This window comes from Drosophila nasuta, chromosome 3 (genome assembly GCF_023558535.2).
Source record: "Drosophila nasuta strain 15112-1781.00 chromosome 3, ASM2355853v1, whole genome shotgun sequence".
Taxonomy (NCBI): domain Eukaryota; kingdom Metazoa; phylum Arthropoda; class Insecta; order Diptera; family Drosophilidae; genus Drosophila; species Drosophila nasuta.
The window spans coordinates 20,799,190-20,822,121 of record NC_083457.1 but is presented as its reverse complement, the minus strand read 5'-3'; the positions used below and the strand labels follow the sequence as shown (position 1 = coordinate 20,822,121).

The 22,932-nt window shown below is 35.1% G+C and overlaps 6 protein-coding genes across 6 annotated transcripts; 3 read left to right on the top strand and 3 right to left on the bottom strand.

The window, feature by feature from the left end:
• Positions 1–889: 889 nt before the first annotated feature.
• On the top strand, positions 890–4,241 carry LOC132791120 (leukocyte surface antigen CD53). The gene is made up of 6 exons (XM_060799926.1): positions 890–906; positions 1,368–1,530; positions 2,672–2,860; positions 2,955–3,140; positions 3,572–3,772; positions 3,849–4,241. Exons 2-6 carry the CDS (start codon positions 1,465–1,467, stop codon positions 4,068–4,070), a joined length of 864 nt encoding a protein of 287 aa, XP_060655909.1. The 5' UTR covers positions 890–906; positions 1,368–1,464; the 3' UTR covers positions 4,071–4,241.
• A 31-nt stretch (positions 4,242–4,272) lies between these two features.
• LOC132791115 (uncharacterized) lies at positions 4,273–5,948 on the bottom strand. The gene is made up of 4 exons (XM_060799921.1): positions 5,853–5,948; positions 5,471–5,731; positions 5,080–5,410; positions 4,273–5,021 (listed from the first exon to the last, which is right to left on the bottom strand). Exons 2-4 carry the CDS (start codon positions 5,680–5,682, stop codon positions 4,347–4,349), a joined length of 1,218 nt encoding a protein of 405 aa, XP_060655904.1. The 5' UTR covers positions 5,683–5,731; positions 5,853–5,948; the 3' UTR covers positions 4,273–4,346.
• A 1,041-nt stretch (positions 5,949–6,989) lies between these two features.
• LOC132789928 (uncharacterized) lies at positions 6,990–9,239 on the top strand. The gene is made up of 4 exons (XM_060798275.1): positions 6,990–7,162; positions 8,308–8,498; positions 8,560–8,837; positions 8,930–9,239. Exons 1-4 carry the CDS (start codon positions 7,114–7,116, stop codon positions 9,195–9,197), a joined length of 786 nt encoding a protein of 261 aa, XP_060654258.1. The 5' UTR covers positions 6,990–7,113; the 3' UTR covers positions 9,198–9,239.
• A 1,135-nt stretch (positions 9,240–10,374) lies between these two features.
• Positions 10,375–13,346, bottom strand: LOC132791752 (paired mesoderm homeobox protein 2B). Its single transcript, XM_060800804.1, has 3 exons — positions 12,943–13,346; positions 10,653–10,846; positions 10,375–10,563 (listed from the first exon to the last, which is right to left on the bottom strand). The coding sequence occupies exons 1-3, from the start codon at positions 13,214–13,216 to the stop codon at positions 10,378–10,380; spliced, it is 654 nt and encodes a 217-aa protein (XP_060656787.1). The 5' UTR covers positions 13,217–13,346; the 3' UTR covers positions 10,375–10,377.
• Positions 13,347–18,361: 5,015 nt separating this feature from the next.
• Positions 18,362–21,356, top strand: LOC132793341 (regulator of nonsense transcripts 3B). Its single transcript, XM_060803199.1, has 3 exons — positions 18,362–18,509; positions 18,566–19,663; positions 19,727–21,356. The coding sequence occupies exons 1-3, from the start codon at positions 18,447–18,449 to the stop codon at positions 20,012–20,014; spliced, it is 1,449 nt and encodes a 482-aa protein (XP_060659182.1). The 5' UTR covers positions 18,362–18,446; the 3' UTR covers positions 20,015–21,356.
• On the bottom strand, positions 20,035–22,669 carry LOC132793340 (DNA ligase 1). Its single transcript, XM_060803198.1, is given in 8 exon segments — positions 20,035–20,425; positions 20,480–20,702; positions 20,704–20,898; positions 20,900–21,356; positions 21,416–22,048; positions 22,099–22,377; positions 22,468–22,524; positions 22,584–22,669. Coding segments are annotated over 8 exon segments (2,229 nt in total). The 5' UTR covers positions 22,601–22,669; the 3' UTR covers positions 20,035–20,057.
• Between the last annotated feature and the right edge of the window lie 263 nt (positions 22,670–22,932).

The window sequence follows — 22,932 nt, the reverse complement described above, 5'->3', positions numbered from 1 at the left end:
AATTTAATAAAATTTTCCATTTTAAAATGCGCGTGCTGTTTTTTTGAATTGTTCGCCAACTCGTGTTTACATTTGAACAGCTGACATTTCAGAGCGGCCATATTGAGAATTTTACCGTTGCCCATATTTCTCGGTTCGTGCAGATGGAAACCCCGAAACGGGACTTTAAAAAACGTAGAAAAACTGAGTGAGGTGGAAAGAGGCTATTATTTACATCCCTCTGGAGAAACAACATTAATCAGCTGTTCCACTAATCATTTAACTTTAGTTTGGGTTTGTATGATGTCAATCATTTCTAAATATGAAACATTATTAGAAGAATATGCGGTGAGATAAATAAGTAAATACTGTACTCTTTTGATATACATAAGTGTATATACGAAATTTATAAGAAAAATTAACCAGCAGAACATTCCTATAAAATAGTTGATTCACCTGCCCGCTAAAGCTGTAACCTTTTATTTAAAAGTGTGTAGTGTTAACAGGTATTTGAAAATGTACCCAACAAATAAAAAATAATAAGTAAATTCTTAATTATCTAATATTTTGTAATTATTTATTATTTTGGATAAGGTGTCGCAGAAATATTACTACTAAAATGTTTAGATGCCAGTCTACTTACATACATATGTACATATGTATAAACATATAAATGTATATATGTAGCACAGTAAATTAAAGCTTAGCTTACAATAATTTCTGCATTGCACATGCAATTTTTGAATTAGGACTAAAACTGAAGCGAATTTAGCGCCATCGCGAGTCTGTCATCGACTCATCGGTCGGTCCGTCGGTTGGTTGCTTGATTGCAACCGAGCCAAAAGCCAACAACGGTTATAGATAATATTTGCGACTGTTGGGCTTTTGCAGAGAAGTATTACAAAACAAGGAACAAAACGTCAGACGGTAAACTGCGTGTTTTTATCTGTGCATGGAATTTGGTCGTCGCTGGAAGTTAAACTTTAACTGCTATTTTTAGTTAAAAATTACAAGTGTGAAGTTCAAATTGCAATTTGTCGCTGTCGCTCGACACAAGAATCATGTTCATGTGCTGTGTGCAATGTATCAGTTCATCTAGGGAAGCAATTCAATAATAATGAAAGTTCCTATTTGATTCGAAGCCTAAAATAAAAATCATACTCCAAAATAAATAATTAATAAACTTACATCCACTGCAGCTGTGTGTGTGTGTGTGTGTGCGTGTGTTTATGTTTATATGCATACATACATATGTAAATAAATCAAATTGCTGAAGCTTACTGTTTTTGCATAATGCAGACATGCACACATACACATACGCAATGCAATGCTTGCATGTATTAGCCAGTTGCCACAAATACATCAGTGATTACTCGTTAATTTAACAGGATCCAAAAACTATAAAGTGTGTCGACGTCCTCTGCCTCGAGTGTGAAACGTACAACAAACGAAATTTAGGAATAGCAATTACAAGCTAAAATAACAATGGCGCTGCCAAAAAAGATTAAATGTTTTAAATATTTAGTTTATAGTTATGTGTTCCTCTTGGCGGTAAGTAATCCATTTACATATATATATTCGCATTCCCATCCACACTTATGCAATGATAATCCTTGGCTTCATTTCACACGAACACACACATGCACACGTCAAGAGCTCAAATTTTTCATTCATTAATTTATGCCGTTTGTATACAAAACAAACTCCACTGTGTGTATACACAACGAAGTCACTGTATCTAGCTTATGTAAGTGTGCAAATAAACACTCATACATATGTATGTATACGCAGTTACATTCTTTATGTATGTATGTGCTTGTTAGTATATTGAATTCAAAGATTTGCAATCATTACTTCTGTATTTATGGCAACATCTTTTGGATTGTATTATCCATTACGCCGAAGAATTTGCTTAATGCACCTCTAATATAGTCACAAATAATATATATTTAAGTGTTTTATTATGTTTTAAAGTTGACCATTGAAATGATGGCAGCTGCATTTTGAAGTACTCGCTATGGTTAAACTCTTTTTGACGTCACAAGAATTGCGAACACACATCTGCATACATATGTATGTATGTATTGCGTGAATGTATATATTGCAAATGCAACATTTGTATGTATACGTGTATGCAGATGTTAGTGGAGATTTGGCGATGACCTTGAGCTATTTACTAGCAGTGCGTACTACAAACATTCATATACACATACATACATACATATGCACTTGCGAACATCTGCACGTATGTATACACGAAGATGAACAAGTTGGATGCGTATTAGCATTATCATGACGTCAAAAGGTAGCATAGATATACTATGTGACAGTGTCTCGAAAATGATTTCGACATGTGCATATTTGATGTACATCTCTCCGAATGTACATGTGCACAAATGTAGGTGTGGTGCAATGTAAGTTGATGTACAATGTAAATTCGTGATTAAGTTGAGAGATATCCTTGAAAAGACAATTGAATGTACTCAGCCTCACAGCTGACCCCATCACACATACATACATATGTACGAGTGTTTGTGTGTGTGTGTGTTTACGCAAGTGTGCGCATAACCTTGATTAATAAAGGAGTGTCGCAGCACATAAAGCAGAAGTGCCCCCGTTTATGTTTCAATTATGTAAATATTTATGTGACACATTAATTCTTGGCATGATTTTCACTTTTTGATGACTGCAGCTAACGGGAGCAGCTCAAATATTTTTGGGCACATCCCTGTTGTGGGGACATTCGGTTTATTATGGCATCGTACAGAACAAGTTGTGGGCACCAGCCGCCATTCTCCTCTGTCTAGGACCCGTTACTTTCATACTCTGCTGGATGGGCTGTCAGGCAACCAATCAGAGGAAGCGCTGCCTTCTCGGCATGGTAACTTACTTACTATATACATACATTATAAATTATATTGTGCATAATGAATGTACATAATTGTACATAAATCTATTTGCTTTTTTTTTTGTAGTTTGCAGCTCTATTAGTGGCTTGTATATGTGTTCAATTCATTATCTGTGGTTGGTCCTTGGCGATGCGAGAAAATCTTCCTACATCCGTCGAGATTTTCATTGATGATTCGTTTGTAGAGTTCTTAGATAAGTTTTCGCGCACCAAAGTTGACAACTTGCATTTGTGGAATCGCATGCAATCGCAGGTAAGCTAAGCTTAGAGCACCAATATAAAATATTCAAGTATAGTCGAAGGTCTTTTGATAAGAATAACATCAATATTACTATGGCAGCAGTTGCAAGCAGTGCGGTGCACTGCTTGATACTGACCGGTTGCAGCCCGTGCACTGCTTGTCGTTAAAAAGCCTAGCATAAATACATGTATATTGATGTGATCATGAAGTGTCAAAAGGAATTGATAAGAACTGGTTCGATTGCAATTTCAAATTAATATAGTACACACAAGTTCGCAAAACTTTATGGAACTTTATCCAACTGTTTCAAGCTGCTTAGTATATCGCGATGTTGATTCTAATTGTGTAGCGAAAAATTCCAAAGCGATACTATTTGTATCAAGTATTGAATTCATTGAAAATCAATATTCGTAATCGTTTCTTATTTGTAAATATATTTATAGCTACAATGCTGTGGTGTGGATGGTCCACTTGACTATCGACGCCTTTCGCTGCCCTGGTCCTGCTGCTCCCGCCCCGAGCACGCCTACGAATCGGCCTGTGACACTCACTACAAGCGTGGCTGCTTGGCTGTCGTATCGGAGCAAATCAAGAGTCGACTGCTGATCACCGCATTTGGCGCTGCCATTATTGCCATTCTGCAGGTGCGACACTAAACCGAAAAGAAAATATATACATTTGAAAAGCTATAAATTTAACAAAATAAATATGTTCTTCCAGAGCTTGGGCATCTTCTGCGCAGTGCATTTGACCATTTTGTTTGGCAAGAACGACAACACCCATCCCATGAACAACATGAACCGGAAAAAGAAGCAACAGCAATTTTTGCCACTGACCATTCAGGACAAGAGGCACGATCTACCATCACCCATTAATCTGTCGCCCTCGGCACCCGGTCAGCGTGTTTTAAAAACTGCTCTGCCTCCGGCAATGCACAAATGACAGACGATTAGCTTTTAATATTTAAAACAAAAATTTATGAGAAACTCCAAAAGTTATAAAAATGTTGTAACCTGAGATGGAATGAATATAACTGTGACCCTCAATGTTACGTTATGGTAATTTTCCAAAAATTTACCGTTCGCAAAACAAGCAAAAATGCAAAAAACAAAATATGAACAACATTCAAATTTTGATTAACTTTCCAGTAGTTTAATTAAATCATAAAAACTGGACAGGACACTGTGACATTTCTCTTATTTTAAGATCAATCATCATTCAATTGCCTCGTGATATTTCAGGGGGCACATAGAAGGCGTCTACTGCCTTAGGCTTTTTCTTCTTGCCGAACCATCGCTTTGGATAATGCTTTTGCTTTTTGAAGATTTGCATGTCGATGTCCTCTTTGTTCTCAAAGTACCAAAGACTTTGACGTCTCGTCTCCAGTTCACTCAAAGTCGTCTCAATCTCCTCGACACGTTTGCCTATGTCTTGGACTTTTAGTTTGGCTTGTACAGCTTTTTGGAAGTTGGCTTCCCAATCCTTATAGCTCTTTGTGTAGTCCGACATCAGTTGTGGCTCCAGACTTGCGGCACTACGCTTCACGCGATGAATAAGTAGTTCATCCAAGGACTCGCTACGTTTACTATCGGTTATGGCCTGATCCAGCTGATTAAGCAACTCGGCAGGTTTCTCGGTACTTAAAGCATCAATCACCTTTCGAGCGACTTCTAAAATGCCTTTGTACAAGTTGTCCTTGCTGGTGGAAAGCACTTTTTCTGCTTCAACAAGGTTACCGGTGAGTGCATAACCCAGCAATGAAACATTCTCAGACAAATCCTTGAGAGCAGCATTATCAGCTAATTTTAGCAAAGCTTCCCCCATTACCTGTTCTTCAGTTTTGATACTTTCAGCCTCGTTGCGATTGCGCACAAATTTTACGCGAACTTTCTCCTGAAAGAAGATAACACAATAGATTTAATAGTAATTTATGGAAATTTAATTGGCTTACCACTTCAGTTGACTGCTCAACTTTTTCGGCGACTTTTAACTCAAACTTCTGGAGGTAAGCGTGAAAAGATTGAATGGCAAGGGAAGCGATCAGCTCGTTATTACATAAGTTGCGTTCGATGAGCATAGCGGCAACTTGTGCTGCCTCCCGATGGCTGCCATTGTGCATTAGCAAGTCAATTAAATGGCAGCCGGCAAACTGATCAATGAATATGCCATACTGCAGTGGATTCTGCAGCGCCAGAATCGCTTCCTGCGGTCCAGTGTACTCCAGTAGCTGTTTGACTACAAGATTTGGCAGCAGCGGCACAGCTGTGCAATCCTTTTGTTTTCTGCGGATAGTAGAATGAAGCACGCATTCGATAAATAAATAATGTTCGACAAAGCTTTACCTTAGCTTGACCAGTTTGTCCACGAAATCCATTTGTCTGTGATCCTGGTTAACAAAAACATCCAGATCCAAAAGTTTTGACTCAGCAGCGTTTTGAATGCTTGTGGCCGGCACACTTGGCAAGCCTTGATTTGCCAAATTGTTGAAGGCACTTGAGAAGTAAGACAGACATCTTATGTTTCGCTGTTGGCAAATAACTCTCAGCTGAAGCATGCTTGGTTTAAAATAAACAAATTGGGCGAGCAATATCACGTTCGAATAACTGCGTTCAGAATAATGGCATTAGATTAACCAAATTTTAAAGGCAGTAGGGAATTTGTGGAAAGAATGCATATTTTAGTTTAATAAGTAAATAAGTATTCAACTAAACTGTAATAATATACCTCCAGTAATATCCTCCGGTTGCTCCAACATATGTAACCACTGTGTGACCGCAGGATGAATGGAAAAATATACCGTTTTCTTTGAATTGAGTCCAAAAGATACCTTCTACCAAATCTGGTATCAGCGGATTTTAATAAACACCCGATAAAACAAGACGATATATCGGAAATATCGATTGTAATGTATCGAACATATTCAGCTTTAGCGGGATATTCAATATGAGTTTACACATTCATGAGAAAAGAAATGTTATAAATTTGAATCTATAAATTTACGAAATGTATTAATTTTTTCAGTAACGGATCTTATAAAAAAATATCCTAGTTATAATGTGTGAGCTGTATTAAATGAAGTGGGGGGAGTGGACTGTATCCAAATATGGACAAACAAACAATCTAAAATCGATCCATTGCAAAGTTGTAGAACTTCAAGTGTACGGGTTAAACATGTACATATGTTGTGTACCTGTTTTCACCAAAGCACCCACCACTCACTCTGCACGCAAAAACGCAAGCGAATACTTAGGATTCGGGAGTGTGTTTCGCTTGCGGGTGCAACAAGCGTAGCGTGGATCAGTATAAATTAAACAAAAACACAAATACAACAGTGAATTGTATTACTTTCATTTCTTTTATATCGAATGCATGTGTATGGGTGTAAAACATAGCAGTAGTTCTGGGTGCAAGATAATATGGGGAGACAGTAGCAAGCGACTGTTAAAAGACTATCTAAAGTAGACAACCGAAATCAGCGAAGCAGAAAGGCTTTCCACCCCTCACTCATGCGGCAGCTGCAACACTTACATATGTACGCACACACACGTGTGCAAGCAAGTGGCACGAGCTGAACGTTTAGACACACATGTTATAATCAACATGCGCTCTCGAGTATATACATAGTTAGGTTTGCATGTGTCTCTACGATCAAAAGAGAGAATAAAGGAGTCGTCGGGTCTATCGCACTTTGGGTGGCTTGTTGTCTTTTTGGCTCGCAGGCTCTCTCGCGCTCCCTCTTTTCCTCTCTCTGTTGATGGTTTCGCACATACAACCACCTAGTGCTCACGTATGTGTATAGGTATGTGCTGTTGTATGCGTACACATATAGCACGGTCTACAACGTTCAGTTGTGATATATCAGACATTTGTGCTTGACCATGCCTAGCGTACGGTTCGGTTGAAGTTGTTTTTAAATTAGTAAATTTCTCTGTACATTCTGTGTTATTCCCTAAAATAGTCAAACAACAAAAAATTAACAGTCGAAATGAAATTTCTACTAGTTTTCGTCGTAGTCGCATCAGTACTTTATAACGGTAATGCTCGAAAATGCTCGATCTAAACGCGTAATCATATTGAACATTCGCAAACTATTTATAAATTGAGAGATGAAATCATTTTAGCCTGTGAATTATACGTACAGCTACTCACATATGTGAATACATATAGTATATGGATGAATATATATACATAATACGTACATGCATATTCGCTTGAATGGAAATCTGTGGAAACAGTGAAAATGTTAAACAGCAATATCTCATAAGATGGCCCAAACAGTTTGGAAAAACATTTGGAAAACTTCTTAGATTTCATTGCGAATACAATGATGTCATGTGTGTTATATCTCGGTGCAGTTATTACTTGAAACATTGGCTATAAATAATAGCTAAAACATCAAACATCAAGCTTTGGCCTTAACCTGCATTTTATGTGTTTTCGTGGGTGTATTTAATATTTATTTCAAAATCCGCGATATACAAAACATTAAAAAAAAAAAAAAAAATACTTGCTAAAACTTTTTTTTGTAAATCGATTAAATTATAGCCTTAATAATAGTCTGATTAAATAAATAATAAAAACCTTATTTTGCTCTATCTCTTCTTTTATTTACAATCTGTCTGTGTAATCAATAAGTAAATTGTATAATTAATATTAAATTAACAGAAATAGCCGTTTTCCAATAAGCTCTTTTATTATATATAACAATATATTAATTTGAAAAATTTGGATATTTCATACATAAATATTGAAAACTAAAGCTTTTCGATAGTATGTTATGTGGTGCAGATAGAGACGTAAGAATTCGATTCTCCAGAGAGAAATATGTACTATTTTGAAAAAAAAAAATCGGATGAACTAATCGCAATCCTAATCGCAGAAGTTAATTCTCAAAATGAAATATGATTTAAAATGAAATAAATAAATAGTTTGTTTAGAAATAAGACAACCGATCTATATATATGCTCTTTATCAACATATTGTGTTGATAAATAGCACATATTCATATATACATGTTCATGTATTTCAACGATTTCAAATTTAGAGAATTAACCCCTGCGATTAGGAACATTGGTTCATCCGATTTTTTTGTTTTTCCAAAATACATAGTTCATATTCTGCCCTTTATCAACACAACCAAAAATAATATTTCTTTTTTTCTCTTTTTTTTATGTTGAAGGTGTTGGATGTAGGGCAGTGAGAGTAGATGAAGAAACTAAGTTTCTAGTACTCGAAGATGACAATATGGACCGCACAGTTCTGGATTGTAACTATGATTTAAATGATACGGATGTATTCCTCACTGTGAAATGGTTTCGAAATGATCGTACAATTTATCAGTGGATTCGTGGATCGCAACCAGCTCCGATTGTACGTATAATTCGAATACATATAATCATTTTATGATTACTAACAAACTCTTCTTCTTTAGCCTGAATTTAAAAATGATGTGGATAGCACTTATGAAAGCTCAAAGGATCCAAACAAACAGTATAGTTCACTGGCCCTTATCAATCCTACTATAAGCTCAACGGGAGATTACAAATGTGTTGTGCAAACTAGATCGGAAACAATTACAATTCACAAGAGTTTGCAAGTGATTGATGTGAGAAATCGGACATTAAACCTGTCTCGTTATAAAATTCAAAACGAGACCCAATTGGAATGTACCGTGTTGAACGTATTCCCCAAACCAACTTTAACTATAATGCAAGTTATAATAATATTCTCACAACAAATGAAAATATTGAACAATTATTCGTTTTTTGTTATTTTTATTTAAAATATATGTACATTTTTAGATCTGACGATGACGATATTATCAAGGTTGTGAACCATGGTCCTTACGAACAAGGCGATGGATATTACAATGCAACCACATTGGCGGTAGTTCAGGACAACGATGACGATGCTGATGCCTACAAATGCGTGGTAAATTTTGAAGGCTACTCACAGAATTTCACTACGGTTATCACGTCGGGATCTGGACCTAGATACGTTGATTATCGAATAGTACTTCTAAATACATTTGTGTTAAGTTTGCTTGCAAATCTAAATATTTTTAATTAAATAAAATTTGTTGATTTTTATTGTTGCAAAAAGATGCCTAATCTTTCATCGCATTTTTCCATTTTTGGCGATAATACTAAATTTTTTTTTTTTCTGATAATCTGAAAACGACTGTAAAAGATATATGTAGCTATGTTATTTAGACTGTTTGACTACAATGGATTACGTCCAATTCAAAGGGTAGTTCGCTTAATACTTGATGAGCGAACCAGTTCACCTAATACTTCATTTTCTCGATCTCATTTTAGTTCAATCGGCTTCGTTTTTTATACCCGCTACTCATACTGTAGAAGGGTATTATAACTTTGTGCCGACAGGAAATGTACATATGTATGTATGTATGGGGTAGAGGGAGACACCTCCGACCCTATAAAGTATATGTATACTTGATCAGCGTCAACAGCCGATACGATCTAGCCATGTCCGTCTGTCAGTCTGTCCGTATGAAACACTGGATTTCAGAGACTATAAGAGATAGAGATATTATTTTTTCGACAGCATTTGTTATGCTTGCACGCAGATCAAGTTTGTTTCAAATTTTTGCGACGCCCACACCTGCAAATCAACAAAAATCGATTAACAAGTGTAATTATAAAATAAAAACTATAGTTATTGTGATTCCTGAAAATTTGGTTGAGATAAAAATTTTCGAAGTTATTAAATAAATACTTTTGTATGGGCAAAAACACCTACTTACTAGGGGTCTTAGTTAATTTGGCTGAGAATTTGGTATATTGTGCCGTCTGTGTTATATTTTGAATGTGGTACTATATCGATATACAAAATATACAGTTTGGCATATTTTCAGTATTTTACAGTATATTGTTTTGGTATATTTTAAGAATAATAGCGAATTTTTTTCCTTTTATTCAAAATGGGTAGCTGGTATCTCACAGTCGAGCACACTCAACTGTAGCTTTCTAACTTGTTTCATTTACATTTAAACCTAATAAACACAACTCTGGGAAACTAAATTATTACCATAATAACATCACATTGCGTTTCATGATCTCTAACTTTAACTTATCGATTACCTTGAAAAAAGTAAAAGCATATTAAAACTCAAGAATGATACTCATTGTAATTTTTCTTTTACATTATTTTAAAAGCTCATTGTATATCCAATATTTACTATATACATGCATATGAATTTTAAAATACACACAAATTTTTGGGGTTCTTATATTTTATCATAAAAACATTTTATTTGGCAAGAACTTTGTGATGCATTGAGTGATACATCGTAACATTGACTGCCAGATACAGTATTCTGCCTATTCTCCATTTTGGCACATTTGTCTTTCATTATATAAATGGCATGTCTTTCTTGCTTCCGAAATTTAGCTCTTCTATTCTGGAACCAAACCTAAAAAGATATAGGATATAATGTATTTTCAATGTACAGATTTAAATATACTCATTTTTAATTATTTTTTAATAAAAAGTGGAAATGACCTGAACTCGTGCTTCTGTTAAATGTAATTTGGATGCAATTTCTTCTCTAGTATAAATATCTGGATAATGAGTTTCCAAAAATATTTTCTCCAACTCGTTCAATTGATTTGATGTGAACGTTGTTCTTATTCTCCTTTGTTTCGATTTGTCAGTCAAGCTCGAAGTCTCTTCCGAATATGATTTTAATTGGAAATCTGCATTGAAGAAATTAATTTATTTATGGTGTGCTGATTATTAATTTATAATCATCCGAATACATTTTGTGAAATATATTTCATTTAATTAAGAGTTAAGGTTCTCGAATATTTAATAAAAATAATAATTATTATTAATATTTATTTTATTTAAATTCAATCTACAACACAATAACTACATGATAAATCCAATTATTAAATTCTTCCAAATAATTTTTTTCCCAAAAGTTGAAAATACAGCATTCTAAGCCATTAAGGATTTTTTTTTTAAGTGGTGAGTGATCAAGTTTTGTAATTTCAAACTAAATCAAAATAGTCAAAATGATTTCAGAGAAGCAAGAAAAGTTGTGATACCATGTACTATAAACGGCAAATAAAACACCTTGGACCATAAAAAGTATGTTATAGATAAATTAGCTATGCAATTTTGTAGGTCCCAGAGACTTTTAGTGGTTCCTGCTAAAGTTTATATACCCGCTATCTCTAGGGTAGAAGGGTATTTTAACTTTATGTCTGCAAGAAATGTATCCAATAGGCAGAAGTTATCTCCGACCCCATGAAGTATATATATTCTTGATCAGCGTCAACACGACGATATAACCATGTTCGTCAGTCTTTCCGAATGTAGATTATTTTTGCGCGCAGATCAAGTTTCTTTCCATATTTTTAAACGTTTACTTCCGCACGTAATTTTAAAACTAGATTTTCGGTACGTACAATACTAACTACATTATTTTGATTCCTGAAATTCTCGATAGGATCAGTTAAAAATTGTAAAAGTTACTAATACTTTTGTATGGCGAAACACGCCTACTGCAATAGGGTCTTAGCTGCTTTGGCTGACAATCTGCTATATTACTTTATGGTATATACTTGGCCCTCGCTTAACACGGACTCTTTTAGCATGAACTCAGACTTACACGGTTACAAATTTGCTCCCATCCCCCTTGTAACACCCTAAAAACCTCGTTCTTACACGATTTTTTGATAAGGAGCCACCAAAAGAGAAAACATGTCGAAGCAAACTGGCTAATGCCTCAAATTTCATATGAATAGAATCATATGATCTCCTTAATTTTAACATTTTTAATTTTCTATAAAGTTAAACCTGTTAATTAATTATATGAAGCAACTTTTTTAATTTAATACCAACGTTTAATTTTGAAAATATGAATGTTACGAATTTATTAAAGGCATATGCATAAAAACTTTTGGTTAATTTTGAGCAAATGTATGAATCTTTAAAAAAAACAGATCAAATTTGAACAATAAAAAAATTTGTTTGCTACCAATTTTGAATTTTGCGAATGTAACCCCTTATTTTGTACTGAATCCATGTTTCGCTTAACAAGAGGATTTCTAGGAACGTAACCCCCGTGTTAAGCGAGGACCAAGTGTATTTTGAATATATTACTATATCAATATTCCATATTTCGGTATATTAATTTTTCTCTTATTCAAAGTGAGTAGCTTGTATCTCACAGGAGCTTTCTTACTTGTTTAAACTATGGATTCGCTTTCACCAAAACTTTATGAAAATCCTGATTAGGCTATTTTTTTTTAAGTCAAGTTGTTAATATTCTAGAAAGTTCTTAATATAATAATGTATAATTTTTGTTACCTGTAAACTATATAATATTCTCTTAATATGCCCTGGAAGAAATCCTCCCAGTAAAACAAACGAACTATGTATATTAAAAAAAAAACAGTCATGTGACTTTTTGTATACTTGTAGTCTAATCACTTTATATCACAGTTGATCACGGCTGTCTGTAATTTTTCCCATGTCATTTAACGATTTCTTGAGAAGCATAAGTGCAACCGGCTATCAACAAGTTTTGAGATATTAAAGAAAATGATCTACAATTTGTATTATTGTAAGAAAAGAATTTTAATATGCAAGCGTAAAACATTTACACTACGGTTTCAAAGATTGTAAAATGTGTTCAACCGATTTTTTTGAGTGGATTAAAACTTCTTGAAATTATTGTGATAAGCAAATTTAAGAAATCAGTTTTCAATATATTTATTTAATAAAATATTTAGTAAATATAATATGAATTGAGCACTAGATGCGTTTTTAAATCATCACTTACCAGTATTGTAGGGAGTTATATTGTGAGCCCCGGGATAAAAGTCGGCGACATTTGTGATTTTTGAGAACAATATATTCGACTCTTGGCTAAAAGAGTTTCTGATAACTGTATCATTGGCCCGTAGCTTATAGCTGGAATCGATTATAAGATTATAATGGCTCATGTGGTTGGCCACCGAAAATCCCGAGTTGGCATTTGTATTATGATGTTGCGAGTTGGAGTTGTATAGACAATCTTTATCATAACTCGTTTTGTTTAAAAATGAAAATTCCATTGCATTGAGAAATGAGGCTCGAGACACTAATTATCAGTTTATTTATCGCTAAGAAATCACATCGCAATAAAATATAATATTTGTGAAGCCACAGAGAAAATACAATTTGTTAACTGGGCTTAAATAAATAAGTTTCAGTAACGTTTGCCACAGCATCAACCTTTGGCTAAAAAAGGATGCTTCACTTTCATAAAATGAAAGAGAGAAAAAATACCGAGCTCCGCTTTTGGGGGCGGCGCCAATTTCCACAGATTGTTTTAAGGGTGGAAATATTTCAAAGTTTTGCGTACACTCACACAAATTTATCTAATGCTTTTGATGTCCAGGTCACAATAAGTTTTAAGTTAATTAAATGTCATAAAAATTGTAACTACTTTTAAATTTTACAAATAAAAAAAAAATCATTAGTTTCTAATTAAGCCATGCTCAAAAAATCTAAAAATCGTTCAAAATATTCAGAGTAATTGAATTAATTTTAATACTAAAAATTTTTTTAGTGTATTCTGACATGAATAATCAAGTGCTGGACTGATTCAGAGCTAACAATTCAAGGGTATACGAGTACTAGCACTTCATTTCATGCTCGTAAAATGAACAGGAAGTAGAATGTCATCAATAAAATTTGTTTTATTTTGTACCATCTTATATATGGGCATTTGCTTGCTTATTAGTATATCGTAATATGAAATTAATAGTGTAGAGCAATAAATGTTCTTAACCACAAATATAGTGTCGAGCAAAGTTTTGTTGGTCTAGTACCTGCAAATATAAATAAAATTTAATTAAAGAAAAGTCGAGAATTGTATAAAAATAAAACTATATGAATTTTATGAGTTGCAGCAACTTTAGATTAAATTACGTGTTCTTTCAAAATATAATAAATAAATAACATAAATGTATATATGAATACACTTCTATTACAGGGATGCTTGGCGTTTGTCATTTTAAAGTCTAATGCGAAGAATAGGACATAACTCGCAGACATGGTGCACCTTCGGCGACGAACAAGATGGGATGAGATTGATGGAATGGTCGGTAGTTTCAAAAGTCCAACTGATCTTAATACTAATCCGATATCAGATCATTTGAACAATCAACTGATCACAGTATCCTTTTCAAAAAACAAGTAGGAAAGTGCTCGTGAGATTTCCGCTACCCATTCTGAATAAACGCAAAATATTTGTAAAATATCCCTAATTAAAATATCGAAAAAAAAAACTAAAAATGTACCGAATTCTATATTTATTGCAAACTATACTAGATTGTCAACCAACGTATCTAAGAACAGCAGTAAGTACGCACATTTTTCTATACAAAAGTATTTCTTGAACAACGTATACAATTATTATTTGATTTTAGGCAATCATAAAGACTATAGTTATTATAGATTTCACCAAAATTCGTGACTTTGGCTTCAAAATTACGTTTGTTATTCGACTTTTGTCGATTTGCGTGGGAGGAAGTGGGCCTGGCAAAAATTTAAAAATAACTTGATCTGCGTGCAAACATAACGAGTGCCGTCGAAAACTATATATCCAACCCGCATAGTCTCTGAGATCTATGTGTTCATATCGTCTCGGCTATTGACACTGATCAAGAATACATATACTTTATAGGGCCGCATATGCATACTTCTGCCTATAACATACATATATTTCCTGGGGGCACAAAGTTATAATACCCTTCTATCCTATGGGGATAGGCATAAAAAACTCGAAATATAACTTTATTACGGTCAGGCCATGTAAAACAATTGTTCCGAAGCTGCAACTTTTACGCAATATAATTGACTAAATTTAATCGCCCAATTACAAAAGGTTTTTAAATATTCTGATTAAAATATTATTGAGATGCTTAACAATGTTTATAGCAAAGTCAAATTCAGTCTTTAACCAATACAAATATTACTTATACTTATATATATACTTATATTTAAGTAGCAAGCATAAATTATTTTTATTTTTAAGCAATAATATTTAATTTTCTTTAAAATTAAATCTACCAAACACATATACCACAAAAAAAAACTATACTATAATATATACCGAAGGTTTTATTTAGACCTATCTGAAGCACCGCTTTTTGGCATATAAAAATTGACTTTAATGAAGCGGAAAAGTGCTATCGAAAAAATTAATATTTATTTCTCTTATAGCTTTGCTTTAACTGTGGACCGTGATGAAGAACATACATATGTACTTTATGTAATCGGAAGTGAATCCCTCTGCATTTTACATATATTTCCTGTAGGGGTTCGTGCCAAGCTGGGTAGTACTTTATAAATAGATTCAAAATTTTATGCTTTCTACTGTGCAAATTAAATAGAAAATCGTATTTTAATATATTTAAAGGGTATAAAAATGATTGATGAGCATTGTAAGTTGGTAAATTTCGAAATAACAGCACAGAATTCCTTCAAAATAGTCGAAAAACTGTTAAAGTAATTTTGCATTATTTAATCAATTTTGCATCGAATCCAAAATCCTTTATGAATGTACTTCGACTATATAACAGTTGTCAAGTTAGCATTCGACCAGATATTTCTATGTTTTCTACGTCGTCCTTTAAACAAGGCTTATATTGGTCTGAAAACATCTAGATCAAGTTTGTCTAAGACTTTTGGCATACCCAATTCCGCCTCCGCAAATCGAAAAAATAATCTGAAGTCACGATGTTTAGTAGATAGAATAATTACAGTCAATATGGTGCAAAAAATTTAGTGATGATCAGATACAAATTGTAGAAGTTTTTAAATAATTATAGATGCTTGTTACGGGATTTACTTGCTTTGTTTGACAATCTGGTATATTTTGTTCTTTATAGTATATTTTGTATATATATGTACATAGTATAAATGTTACGTGTATACCAAAAAAGGACTCGGTATATTGGTTCTATTTTTGGAATATTCATTTGTTAAGAAATGGGTAGCATTATAATTTGTATACATTTTTTTATTAAAAATCAAGTTTAATTTTTATTATTTAAATAAGATAATTAATATCAATTTTCTCAATAAAATAAAACAATTATAATATATTATTTTTAAATATCAAATTGTAATACGGTGCCTGAAACTGTCTGTTGCTGACAAATTAGATAAATTAGATAATTTATACAAAAAAAAAATAAAAAAAAAGCGTCAGTGTCATTTTATCGTGAAGTCGCAACACTATATTATACCCGCTACCCATAGGGTAGAAGGCTATTATAACTTTATGCCGACAGGAAATGTATGTAACAGGTAAAAGGAGGCATCTTCGACTCTATAAAGTATATATATTCTTGATCAGCATCAATAGCCGAGTCGATCTAGTCATGTCCGGCTGTCTGTCTGTCCGTATGAAACACTGGATCTCAGAAACTATAAGCCTTAAAATTACGCTTGTTATTCGGTTTTTGTCGATTTGCGGGGGCTGAAGTGGGCGTGGGAAAAATTTTAAGCAAACTGAATCTGCGTGCAAACATTACAAATGCTGTCAAAAAAACATAGATCTATCTCTTATAGTCTCTGAGATAAAGAAAATCATCAAAAAACAATGCGCAATTACATACTTTTACTTCTGTCGGTGAGCTTTAAAGGGAATAAACTCGCGCATCAAAATATGTTGGGCTTGCAACCTATCAGCAGAGCCAACGCAGTCCTTGTGCAGACGCCATTTAACTGAAAACATCTCAGACACAAGCAATTGTTGTTGTCATCTTCTTCGAAACTTTCGCCGCGGCAAAACAAAATTGACGTGCGCTATGTGCTTGCTGCGAGGCAACCGCACGTTGCAAAACTTCACTTGCATACACATACCAATATAGGCGAGCGTGTAGATACATAGACGCATACATACAAACAAGAGCACAGCGCAACGAAATACGCTCGTGCTCATAGTTAGTTAGTTAGTAGTTAAAGTCTCCAATGTAGTTCTCACTGCCAACAAGAATATAATGGCCCTGATGGGAACCCAATTTTTCTCTTTCTATGCCATTTTAGATTTTTTATTCTTCCATTAAATGTATTCATGTTTGGCGATTCAAAAAAAAAAAATTATTTTAAACTGAAAGCTAGGATTTCTTAATACATGTGTACATAAAGTTTTGGATTTAGATATACATATGTACTGCTATTAGTATTATGACAATCTTACCGATTAGTCATCTCCTTTCAGGATCTGAATTTTGGTTAAGTATATATTTCCACTGTGTTGCAATTGACATTTTTGTAATAATAATAACTATACATATGTACATGCAATTCTTTATTGGCACGCAGAGGCTTTATAAGCTTATGGCTCTAAGGCCATTAAGACTAACTTTTCCCGCACAAGCTAGAAACTTGTATTGTCAGCCATGCTGCGGTATTCACTTTTCGTTTTCGGGTGCTCCCGTTTTCACTTTCACGAGATTCTTTCAAATTGCAAAACGAGAAATTTTTTTTTGGTTTACCTTGCCGAAATAAAATGTAAATGCCTTTTTCTACATTAAGTCGGATCATATTTGCAAAGGCTAAAAAAATAGTTGACTAGTTATTCAAATGCTATGCAGGATAAAATTATCCTTATGTGATAATGTGATAATGTGATTCCACGCAGGAAATTGAACAAACGAAAAGCATTTTTCGCATTGTTTACTTCTGACCAAAACACAAGTCAGCTGTTTCAGCAGTAAAAAATGAAACGTTCCGATAGCAAAATGATGACCAAAAACTTGTGAAAACCGAAGCACCTAAAAATGAAAATCTCGGTTTACAAATTGTTTCAAACTGAGTCCTTTTGTACAGCTCGCTCTTGTTTTATTGCACTTGTTGTTATTGTTAATGTTATCAATAATATAGAGCACATCGCTGGTTGGTGCTATCGATAGGTTCCATTCTCCAACGTTCCTGAGAAGTTTCTCAACTTTGTGAAAGTCGTACAGAAACACTTTGCCGACAAGCTGATATTTTGTAGAGCCGATTTAAAAACTTTAATTTGCGTACAATATGGATTTTTCATAAGCTAAACCTTAAACAATTTTTTTTTACTATTAACAATTCCTCATAGTCTATGGAAACATTTATCTTTTCATCATTCATCTATCGCCGCTATTCAACCAATTTGTTTCTTCAAATATTATATTATATGTATATATTTGGTATATTTTACAAAATCAAATTGCGGTCACATTGTTTTGACATTTCCAAAAGTCAAGTGCGTATTGTTAATATTATCAACTTGATAAAATAGAAAACAGTTGTAAAATGGAAAAACCACGCGTTAACAAACGTAAAGAGAAGAAAGAAAAATCCAACCACGCTATCAAGGTATGCGTACAAAGTTAGCAATATTTACGTAAAATTCAATATGCCAATATTTACAGATCGTGGTGCGGCATTTGCCACCAACCATGACTGAACAAGAATTTTTGGAGCAAGTCGATCCATTGCCGGAAAACGATTCGTACTATTTTTGTACGGCAGATTGGTCGCTTGGCCAAGAGGCAACATGCCGCGCATATATCGACATGTCGCGGAAGGATATTTCGGACGTACTGCAGTTTCGCGACCGTTTTGATGGCTATGTATTTGTCGATTCTAAAGGTGCCGAATACGCTGCTATTGTGGAGTACGCACCATTTCAATGCTTTATGAAGAATAAGGCACGTAATCACGACAACAAGGTTAATACCATTGAAAAGGAAACTCATTACCAGGACTTTCTACAAAAGTTGGCGGACGAACGTGAAGAGGCATCGCGGTTAGGTGACTTGAAGATTGATTTTAATATAGAGCAGCGATCAGATGATAAGGTGAAATCTACGCCACTGCTTCAGTATTTGGCAAACAAAAAAGAAAAACGGCGCGAGGAAGCACGTAAACGAAATGAAGAGAAACGCAAGCAACGCGAGGAATTAAAGTTGCTGCGTGCAGCAGAAACGCCAGAAAACAAATCCAAGGATGCCGCTGGTGACAATAAAAAACCAGGCAACAATAACAATAATAATCAAAAAAAGGAATTTAACAAGGATGGACAAGTCCAGGATAAAGCAAAAAATTCGCGTTCCAAGCGTCGCACAGAACGCGATCAACGTCGACGTGAAGAGCATGAGCAACGAAAGTTGGCGCGAGATCGTGAGCAGCGGGATAAAAAGAAACCTGAGCGAACTGAAAGACCAGAAAAAGAGAATCCGAGTAAAAAATCGTCAAAACCAAATCAAGCAAAAGAACAGAAACTGAGCAGAGACGTTGTGATTCTTAAAAAGGAAACTATTGTTGATTCGAGTGCTGTTGTCTCCAACACAGATACAGAGAAATCTGTAGATGCTTGCAGCGAAAGGTTGGCTTCAGATCAACAGGATAAAGAAGAGCGCAAGCCGCCTGAGGTATTCCCGCAGAACAGCTCTCAAGCCCCAAATCAGCAGGAATCTCGAAAGTCCGCAAATCGGCGCTCGGCCGATGAGCGTCGCATAAGAAATAAGGTAAATTTGCCAAAAAAATATTAATATGACAATTTATACTAGACGTCTTTTTCTATTTCTCAGGATCGTCCATCCATTGCCATATACCAGCCTAAGGTTCGAAATCGTCTCGGATCCGAAGAAAATTCTCCAAATGACTCGAAGGATGCCGCACTGTCAACGGAAAAGCCCGTGTTTCCAACAGTTAGCGACAGCACTGAAATACCGGACGAGAAGTCAAAAAACAAACGATTTGGTCGACGTAATAAGCAAAAGAATCCGGATTGTAAGGAAAGTAATGAGCGTGCTCAAAGTCAAGTCTCAAAGTCTTCCGAAAGTAGCACAAGTGCTCATTCAACCACATTAAAATGATTTAAATTAAATATGTACAATTCGCGTATACTGCATTTCTTTATTAGTAAAAATCGTTCTCCATATCCATTTGATTCGCTGATTTCTGATTGTTCTTGACTTGATCCTGCGATTGATACATATGTGCTACTTGATTGGCATCCGTTGCATGCTCAGCATTCTTATCATCGCGGATGCGGATGAATCGTGGAAAGCGTAGTGAAATGCCACGATCACTGTCCACAATACCAATGGCGGCGCGATGAATGGGACTTAGCGATAAGTCAGCGCATTTGACCTCCCAAACTTGAACAGGTTCGAACCAAGCATCCGGCTCCAAGCTGGCATCGTAACGGAAATATGATTTGGCTCCGCTGAGGACATGTTTGCTTAGGAACTCCGAGTGCGCACGCAAATCCTCGTCAGTGAAGCCTTGAATGCGAATTCAATTAAAAAAAATTAAAAATTATCCATTCAATTGCTTACCTGTGCCAATTTTACAAATACTTTGATATTCTTCATTCTCTGCATCGTAGCAGGCCAATAAGTAACCACCGTATATGCCAGTGCGTCGTCCCTTGCCTTTATAGCCGCCGATGACAACCAGGTCGAGAGAATCACCAACGTTTGACAAATAATCCTTCTTCAATTTCAACCAATTTCTTGACCTTTTGGCTATTTCATAGGTGGCCTCCTCATCTAGAGTTTTTTACCATTAAGCCCTCACAGTTCCCTTTGATGGATTCCTCCAAGAATTGCTGCACTTCATCCATATCATTAGTGTTAAGTGCATTGGCAAATTTCCATTCTCCTTCGACCTCTTGGAAATATTCAAACAAAAGTTTTCGACGTTCCGATAGTGGCTTTGTAACTAGCGAGTTGCCATTTATATAAAGTAGATCAAAAAATGTAAACACAAACTTGCACTTTAATTGTGGCAATATCAACGTTTTTCCTCTTGCGAGTAGTCAACACTTGGAATGGCAAAATCTGGCCACGCTCCAAATCCCAGGCAACAATTTCGCTGTCAATTATATATGATTTTACGTCATTTGTTTTCAGAATCGCCTTACTTCGAGCAATCAGATCCGGATATTTTTCGGTATTATTCTCCGAATTGCGAGAGAAAATGCTCATCTCACCAGAATCGTTTAAGTGTATTTGGGCTCTTTCGCCATCGTATTTCCATTCGCAAGTGATGTGCATGCCACTGAAGCGTTCGAGGACTTCATGCACACCCTTTGTTGGCTGGGCCAGCATGGGCTTTAGCGGCATGCCGGGATGCATGGGGCAACGAGTCTGTAGCTCCTTAATATCATATTTTAATAGGGCCGGAATTATAATGTCATAGTTGGGACATTGGCTAAGAAATGCAAGTGTGAATTATTTAAAACCGGTGTTGCATTTATCTATGTAACTTACCAAAAAGTAGTCTTCAAAATCAGCGTGGTCTCTGCAATTTCATCTTTGTAAACATCGGACACTTTACTGATTTTACAGCCTTTAATGTGGTTCTTCTTGACCAAAGCGACAGCCAGAGCTGTGAGCAGACTCTGCTCCGCGATGCCAATACGCAGTTTACCAATTAAGGAGCGTATAAAGAAGCGAGCCTCGGAGAAGCGACAGGCCACAAACACATCGTAGACAAGCGTAATTTTCGATTGTCCCGATATCTTGGCAATCTCCCTTAGCTTGCTAAACACTCCACGTATATTCAATGGCTTCGGACGAAACATCATGCGTTGCGATACTCGCGACTGCTCTGCCACAATGCCTAGATCTCCAATCAAATGAGTTTGCGATTTGATGTGCGCCAAGTTGCGCCCCGTCGCCTTGGCAATGGCCTTCATCAGCGATGTTTCGGCAACACCCAGTTCGAGGCCCTCATAGGCCGGCGCCAGTTGATTGATACTAAGGTACACACTTGGCAGCAAGTCGTTAGGCGTAACCATCATAACCGAGCAGAAGAAATTGCTCAGTATATCAATCATTTTTAAGCGACCCTTAGTCTCCTCAATTACTTGAAACGTGCGTGCTAAGGCTAAGTATGGTGTCCTTGAAGAATATTGTAAATATTAATTCAGAACTGAGATATCTATACTTACAACCCTTGGTCTTTCCAATATGCCTGCTTAAGTGGATGATAGGTGTCCATGGATGGATCGTACATTTCTCCAGCGTCATTCTTATCCACCTCTGCATTTAATTGTATCATCTTCGGCTTGCTAGGAGTTGGAGAGTCATCCTCAACTACATCCATTGCTTCAGTTGATGCAGCTGGTGACACTTCCTCTTTTTGCATCTCATTTTTAATCGGGCTTACCTCTTTTTTTACATCTTTTTTTTTAGTTTTAGGACTGTTTTCCTTAGGAGTATTATTGCTTCTTTTTTTTGTGATGATCAATAATAAATAAAATTTAAATTGTGCCTTTAAATGTGCAGTTCAATAATGGTTCAGGTGAGTGTAAACTTACTTGGTTTCATCTTGTAGTATTGAACTTTGTGGTTCAATTTTCGGTTTAAAAAACGACCTACACACAAGAGACGAACAATTAGCTTAAATTAATAGAAGTTTTACAATAATATTTACGTTATTGACTTTTGCATTGCTTGATTTTTTTGCACAAAATATGCGAGATAAAATGCCTCCTTTTTTTAGCTCAACAATTGATACGATAGGTTACATCGATATCATATTATGTCGATATTCAATTTAACCTCGGTATCGATGTCACTGTGATATCAAATCTTTACTGACAAAATCCCTTATTAAAAATTTATAATGCAAAATAATGTTATGATAAATGCATAAAAAGGAAAATAAATTTAATCGAATAAGTCAATTTTGTAATGTTGTCTTGTGCTTATGATTATTTATTAAACGATTTATGTATGAATTTTAAATTTGTATTTATTGGCGGTTTATATATGGTGACTTC

Bases quoted from the DNA above. Each gene is read 5' to 3' on its own strand.
- LOC132791752 (XM_060800804.1), bottom strand. From the start codon at position 13,216: ATGGAATTTTCATTTTTAAACAAAACGAGTTATGATAAAGATTGTCTA. The intron at 10,847-12,942 runs GTAAGTGATGAT...TCTTCAATGCAG, and splicing joins TATAACTCCCTACAATACTG to ATTTCCAATTAAAATCATAT. The intron at 10,564-10,652 runs GTCATTTCCACT...ATATCTTTTTAG, and splicing joins TAACAGAAGCACGAGTTCAG to GTTTGGTTCCAGAATAGAAG.
- LOC132793341 (XM_060803199.1), top strand. From the start codon at position 18,447: ATGGAAAAACCACGCGTTAACAAACGTAAAGAGAAGAAAGAAAAATCC. The intron at 18,510-18,565 runs GTATGCGTACAA...CAATATTTACAG, and splicing joins AATCCAACCACGCTATCAAG to ATCGTGGTGCGGCATTTGCC. The intron at 19,664-19,726 runs GTAAATTTGCCA...TCTATTTCTCAG, and splicing joins AGCGTCGCATAAGAAATAAG to GATCGTCCATCCATTGCCAT.
- LOC132791120 (XM_060799926.1), top strand. From the start codon at position 1,465: ATGGCGCTGCCAAAAAAGATTAAATGTTTTAAATATTTAGTTTATAGT. The intron at 2,861-2,954 runs GTAACTTACTTA...TTTTTTTTGTAG, and splicing joins AGCGCTGCCTTCTCGGCATG to TTTGCAGCTCTATTAGTGGC. The intron at 3,141-3,571 runs GTAAGCTAAGCT...ATATATTTATAG, and splicing joins GGAATCGCATGCAATCGCAG to CTACAATGCTGTGGTGTGGA.
- LOC132791115 (XM_060799921.1), bottom strand. From the start codon at position 5,682: ATGCTTCAGCTGAGAGTTATTTGCCAACAGCGAAACATAAGATGTCTG. The intron at 5,411-5,470 runs GTAAAGCTTTGT...TACTATCCGCAG, and splicing joins GACAAACTGGTCAAGCTAAG to AAAACAAAAGGATTGCACAG. The intron at 5,022-5,079 runs GTAAGCCAATTA...ATCTTCTTTCAG, and splicing joins TTGAGCAGTCAACTGAAGTG to GAGAAAGTTCGCGTAAAATT.
- LOC132789928 (XM_060798275.1), top strand. From the start codon at position 7,114: ATGAAATTTCTACTAGTTTTCGTCGTAGTCGCATCAGTACTTTATAAC. The intron at 8,499-8,559 runs GTACGTATAATT...CTTCTTCTTTAG, and splicing joins GATCGCAACCAGCTCCGATT to CCTGAATTTAAAAATGATGT. The intron at 8,838-8,929 runs GCAAGTTATAAT...GTACATTTTTAG, and splicing joins AAACCAACTTTAACTATAAT to ATCTGACGATGACGATATTA.